This window comes from Carlito syrichta, unplaced genomic scaffold, assembly GCF_000164805.1.
Source record: "Carlito syrichta isolate Samal-C Ts95f unplaced genomic scaffold, Tarsius_syrichta-2.0.1 Scaffold316209, whole genome shotgun sequence".
NCBI lineage: Eukaryota > Metazoa > Chordata > Mammalia > Primates > Tarsiidae > Carlito > Carlito syrichta.
The window spans coordinates 368,651-374,825 of record NW_007260305.1 but is presented as its reverse complement, the minus strand read 5'-3'; the positions used below and the strand labels follow the sequence as shown (position 1 = coordinate 374,825).

The 6,175-nt window shown below is 47.0% G+C and overlaps 1 protein-coding gene across 2 annotated transcripts in view; it reads right to left on the bottom strand.

Moving 5' to 3' along the window:
- SNX11 (sorting nexin 11) overlaps positions 1–6,175 on the bottom strand; it is a 13,008-nt gene that overhangs the window by 5,332 nt on the left and 1,501 nt on the right. The window contains exons 2-4 of one of the 2 annotated variants that reach the window (XM_021706926.1): positions 3,331–3,385; positions 2,490–2,576; positions 2,092–2,192 (exon numbers count right to left, since the gene is read on the bottom strand). In XM_021706926.1, coding sequence (XP_021562601.1) covers positions 2,092–2,192; positions 2,490–2,576; positions 3,331–3,372 — 230 coding nt within the window. In that variant the 5' untranslated portion in view covers positions 3,373–3,385. Of the gene's footprint in view, positions 1–2,091; positions 2,193–2,489; positions 2,577–3,306; positions 3,386–6,175 lie in introns of both variants that reach the window. The other variant, XM_008073913.2, reaches the window with a different exon arrangement.

Sequence of the window (6,175 nt, the reverse complement as noted above, 5' to 3'; positions counted from 1 at the left end):
CATGCCCAGCTAATTTTTTTGATTTATTGTACAGATGAGGTCTCGCCAAGTTGCCCAGGCGGGTCTCGAACCTGCGGGCTCAGGCAATCAACTCACTTTGGCCTCAAAAAGCGCTGGGATTATAGGCTGAGTCATCAAGCCCGACCCGCAGCACGTATTTTTAAAAAAACAGGCCACACTGCAGGATTTGTCAGAGGAACTGAGGGAGTTGCACATGGCTTCTGAGTGTCCACCCCATGACAACAGCATCATCGGCCCCATGTGTTTATTTTTCTTTTCTTTTTTTGAGTCAGAGTCTCACTCTGTCGCCCAGGCTAGAGTACAGTGGCACACTCATGGCCACTGCAGCCTCGACCTGCTGGGCTCAGGTAATACTTCCACCTCAGCCTTCCAAGTAGCTGGAACTACAGGCATGTGCCATCACGCCCGGCTAATTTTTTGATTTTTATTGTAGAGATGAGGTCTTGCCAAATTGCCCAGGTGTGGACTCAGGCTATCCTCTCACCTTGGCCACCCAAAGTGTTGGGATTATAGGTGAGTCACCGCGCCTGGCCCACATGTTTATTTTTGTTTTTTTCCAGAGACAGTCTCAGTCTGTCACCCAGGTTGGAGTGCACTGGCACAATGGTAGTTCACTACAGCCTCCAACTCCTGGGCTCAAGTGATACTCCTGCCTCAGCCTCTCAAAATGCTGGGATTACAGGCATGAGCCACTGTGCCCAGGCTTAAATGCTAACTATCTCAATCACTCAACAGGCCACCTATCACCACTGAACACTGAATGACGATCCTGCAACAGAATCTCTGTTCTAATTCTCTCCATTTTTAGGATTCATTTGGGAAGTGTGGGTGAGGAGTGAATAACTGCCTTTCCCAAAGCTCTTATATATCTCTGGAAAAGGAGCTCTGTACTAAAAGGAAAAAAAATGTCAGGCACAGTGGCTCATGCCTATAATCCTAGCATTGTGGGAGACCAAGGCAGGACTTCTTAAGACCAGGGGTACAAGACCAGCCTAGGCAACAAAGCAAGACCTCATCTCTACAAAAAAACACTTTTTAAAAAATGAGTTGGACCTGTAGTCCCAGTGACTCAAGAGGCTGAAGCAAAAGGACTGTCTGAATTCAGAACGGGGAGGCTGTAGTGAGCCATGATTGTGCCACTGCACTCCAGCCTGGGCAAGAGTGAGACTCTAACTCAAAAAAAAAAAAAAAAAAAAAAAAGGCCAGCGTAGTGGCATGCCTGTAATCTTAGCACTTTGGGAGGTGGAGGCCAGAAGACTGCCTAAGCCCACAGTTTGAGACCAGCCTAGGCAACTCGGCAAGACCTCGTCGCTACAATAAATAAAAAAATTAGCTGGGTGTGGTGGAATGTGTCTATGGTTCCAGCAACTTGGAAGGCGGAGGCAGAAGGATCACCTGAGCCCAGCAGGCCAAGGCTGTGGTGGCCGTGAGCATTGCTGCTACACTCCGGCCTGGGTGACAGAGAGAGACTCCAACTAAAAAAGAAAAAAAAAAAAATCCCAATTTTTACATGTGGAGTAGACAGGAATACTACCTATCAAATCCAAGTGCTTAAAGTTTTCTGATAACCAGTGAAAAGCACATTTAAAATGCTAGCAGTACATTTGTTGAGACCTAAACCAATATGTACATTTTAAAAAATAACATTTTTGGGGGGAGGGAGATGGGATTAACAGTAGCAAATATCTGTCTGGGAACGGGGAAACACCCCATATCAACAGGGTGCCTGAATGAAACGCAATTGTATACCTAACCCTTAACTGTACCCCACAACTTCATAATAAAAAATAAAAAAATAAAATAAAATAAAATAAAAAACTTTAATGCATAAAAAAATAAAAAATAAAAATTAACATTTTTGATGATTGTATGGCTTTGTTAGGGCAAAATACTAAAAATGAGAACTCTATCTTTACTTTTTCCCTGACTTGAAGACATGATTGAGGAACATATTTCCCAACTTCCTTAGGGCCTGGCATGTTGCAACTTCTCTTCATTGTCAACTCCAGTTCTCAAATAAGCACCTAAAAAGCCAGCTTCAACCCAAGAAGGAAGCAAGAGTAAACTCACACCAAACCAGCATTTTTCTGAAGCTGCTTCCTCAGCCACACAAACTCACGGTAGCGGCGCCGTACACAGGAGGTCTTAGCAGTAAAGGCCTTGCTGTTAGTCTGCAGGAAAGTACATGAAAACCGTTTAGTGGAAAAGACCAAGTTTACCTGAGCTCCCTATTCTCGCTCTCCCTGAGGAGCCATGCCATCAGGCTGCCGTCCGGAGCAGGGCCCCCAACTAGAGCACGCTCCCCCGAGGCAGTCTGAAAGTAACTCGCAGGCATACCTCAAGCTCTCCTTCCTCGCCTCCCTCCTTTCCTCCTAAGTCTTCTGTTTCAGATCCCTCAGAAACACCCCAAACACAAGCCCTCAGCCCTGGAGCGTATCTGCGCCATTACAAAAACTTGATGCACTCACATGAAGGAATATCTTATAATCCACATAAGAGTTCCAGGAGCCCTCATTCTGCACTCGGGGGTCCTGGACACGCACTGTGATCACCTCCTGCAGATAAGAAATGCCGCTTCAGCTCAGCCACGCAGCAAGGCAGCTTTGACAACACAGGTTGCCGGATTCTTCCACTCAGAACCGATTTTTATTCATTTAATACAACAAATATTTACCGAGCCCCCAGTATGTGTCAGGCACTGCTCAAGGCATTGGGGATAAAGCATGAACAAGAGACAAGAAGCCCTGCCTCTGTGAAGGTTACATTCCAGTATATTCCAACCAATGGAAAAGTTCATCAGAAAGAGACCTCATTTCCCAGCAAGGCCTCTGCTCTTGATATCCTTCTCCTGACTTTATTATCATTATTATAATTTTTTTTAGTCGAAGTCTCACTCTGTCGCCCAGGCTGAAGTGCAGTGGCACACTCACGGCCACCGCAGCAGCCTCGACCTACTGGGCTCCAGAGATCCTTCCGCCACAGCCTTCCAAGTAGCTGGAACTACAGGCATGCACCACAATGCCCAGCTAATTTTTTTTATTTTATTGTAGAGACAAGGTCTTGCCATGTTGTCCAGGCTGGTCTCAAACCCGTGGGGTCAGTCAATCCTCTCATCTCCGCCTCCCAAAGTGCTGGGATTACAGGCATGAGCCACCACGCCTGGCTTCCTGACTTTAATTGAGCTCATCAGAACCGCCAAGGTATTACTGCAGGAAGAAGACTACTGAGCAGCAATTTGCATCTGTGTCCTCCCTCCTCCTAAACCCCCCTCCAACTTTTACCCACCTGTTCCCTGGAGAACACTCTTACCTCCTGTTCTTGATTCTCCAACATCCTACACCAAAAGCCCATTGGAAGAAGACATCTGGTGAGGGACAGAAGACACAGGAACAATCAGGGTTAGTATGTCCCTATTCTCATTACTCTTTACTAGGGTAAAACCCTTAAAGTATTTAATAGAACCCCCCCGGGGAAACCCATACAACTTTCTTTGTTCTTGTGTAAAACTTAAGGGGAAGTGGAAAATATCTCCCACATTAGCCCGTGGTCAAGCTAAAAGCCCTAGGGGATTTGCCTCTTCTCAGACCACTGCCAGGACCCTCAACCAAGCCACCGCTATCTACCCCAAGGTGTGTCAGGGAGTCTACAGAGTTCGTTTCAGGCAGCCAGAACAGGCAGGTTGGGTTGTAAAACTTTTGAAGACTGCAGGCGCAGCAGTGTCTGTGGAGCACTCAGACCACAGCTTTGAAGGCGAGCCCAACAGCGCCCCCTCCCGGCTGCTTAGAGACAACCAAGACCCCACAAACACCCAAGCTCTTGCATCTCTGACTTGCTCACAACCAGTCACCTCCCCACAGGTGAATCATGGAGCTGGAGCACTCCAGGGAGCATCTGAGTGGGTTGCCCAGTTGGGACTTTCCCTTAACCAATCCATTCTCCAGAACCCCAGTCGACAGTTCTAATCATTTCCTCTCTTGACATGCCATCCGGTGTGTACTCTGCCCAAGCACCCCACAGCTGCACAGGTCGACTCAGGATGCGTTCCGCTCCTTTGTAAAGATTCATTAAAGCCTCAGCTCCTGATTTCCCCCAATGTGGCAGTTTACATGTATAGCGACATCGCCCACTCCGACAAGGGGACCATGAAGGCTGCAGCACAGGGTTACTGAAGTCCAAAGGGGCCCATGATGCCATCTTCTGTTAAAATACAGCACTAATCTTGTTACTTCTAGAACTACTCCAGCAGCAGCCACCCTGGCTGCTGCCTCCACCCCCTTCTCCTCTCTTAAGAGCGGAACAATAAGGTTTAATTTCCCTTTCCAATTTACCTTGAAATGAAAACTGACTTCAGCCAATATGTACTGCCAACAAATGATCCGGGCTGGCTCCTGGGAATACGAGACTATCTATAAGCTCTCCCTCTCCTCCCCCCGTGCCCATTCACATATCCACTCATTTTTACAGTCCCACAATTAATTTTAAACACATTCTTATTAGTTCTGCCTTACCATTAGAAGAGTGTGTAATGAGTTTCCTTCTATTTTATGTTTTGCTAACACAAGACTAAGGTTTCAAAAGAAGAGAAACTCATTTACACCATGAAATTAGCAGAGCAAACAGCTTTTCCAATTCTTTCCAATACTGTATAGCAGAAGGTCTCTCCACAGACAGACATTGCATGCAGAGACAAAGCTGCATGGTTTGCAACAAAATCGGGCTACACTGTTGAGCAAACCCAAGGTTTTGTGATTTCAATACCATCTTAAGCAATATTCTTGCTGACAATCTGATTTTTCATTTGATGCGGTTACTACCTCCAAGGGTCCTGAACTGAAGGGTAGGAAATTCCAATTCCCTAACAGTTTATGTATAACATTCCAGATGTAAGCAGTCAAATGGCTGTGACCAAAAAGAGCAGACCGACTTGCTGTGAAAAATTAACCTCAATTCAATTTTTTTTTCTCTCCTTTCAAACATTTGGTAAATTGCCAACACAGGGATAGGGAGTAAAATATTCTGAAGTGTCTTTAAACAAAAGTAACAATAAGAAAGATGATGTCAAGGAAATCACAGCCATCCACACCTTCAGTGGAGTTCACACATCTCCTGTGCCTTGAAACTTCTGTCAAATTCAGGACCATAACTTGGCAACTAAATGATCATTATACTCTTGGTCTCAAGAAGAGCTTGTGTAGGGCCCTGCAGCACTTCCATGAGGAAGTTCTTCTTTCCTTTGGGGTCAGTCAATACCACTTAGAAACAAGTACCTTTAAACTAACTTTTAAAAGCCCCAGACCGGCCGGACTCGGTGGCTCAGGCCAGGCTCGGTGGCTCAGCCTGTAATCCCAGCACTTTGGGAGGCCGAAGGCGAGTGGATTGCCTGAGCCCGCGGGTTCGAGACCCGCCTGGGCAACTTGGCAAGAATGTCTCTACAATAAATCAAAAACTAGCCGGGCGTGGTACCGCACGCCTGTAGTTCCAGCTACTCGGAAGACTGAGGCGGAAGGATCGCCGGAGCCCAGCAGGTCAAGGCTGCGGTGGCTGGGAGCGGCCACTGCATTCCAGTCTGGGCGACAGAGTGAGACTCCAACTCACAAAACAAACAAATAAACAAAAAAACCCCAGACCTGGCTGGGCACTGTGGCTAAGCCTATAAACCCAGCACTTTGGGAGGCCGAGGTGAGAGGATTGCCTGTGCCTAGAGGTTCGAGATCAGCCTAGGCAACTTAGTGAGACCCCATCTCTACAATAAATTAAAAAATTAGCCAGCCAGACATGGAGGTACGTGCCTGTAGTTTCAGCTACTTGGAAGGCTGAGGCTGAAGCATCACCTGAGCCCAGCAGGTCCAGGTTGCTGTGGCCATGAGCGTGCCACTGCACTACCGCCTGGGTGACAGAGTGAGACTCTGACTCATAAAAAAACAAAACAAAACGCAGATCTGCAAGATACTTAAATCTAGGTTTAAAAGGCACCGAGAAAGTTTCAGTTGTAATTTTCCTTAAGAACAGCGCAAAGCCAGGCTTGGTGGCTCAGCCTGTAATCCCAGCGCTTTGGGGGGCTGAGGTGAGTGGACTGCCTGAGCCCGTGGGTTTGAGACCCACCTGGGCAACTTGGCGAGACCTCATCTCTACATAAAATAAAAAAATTAGCCGG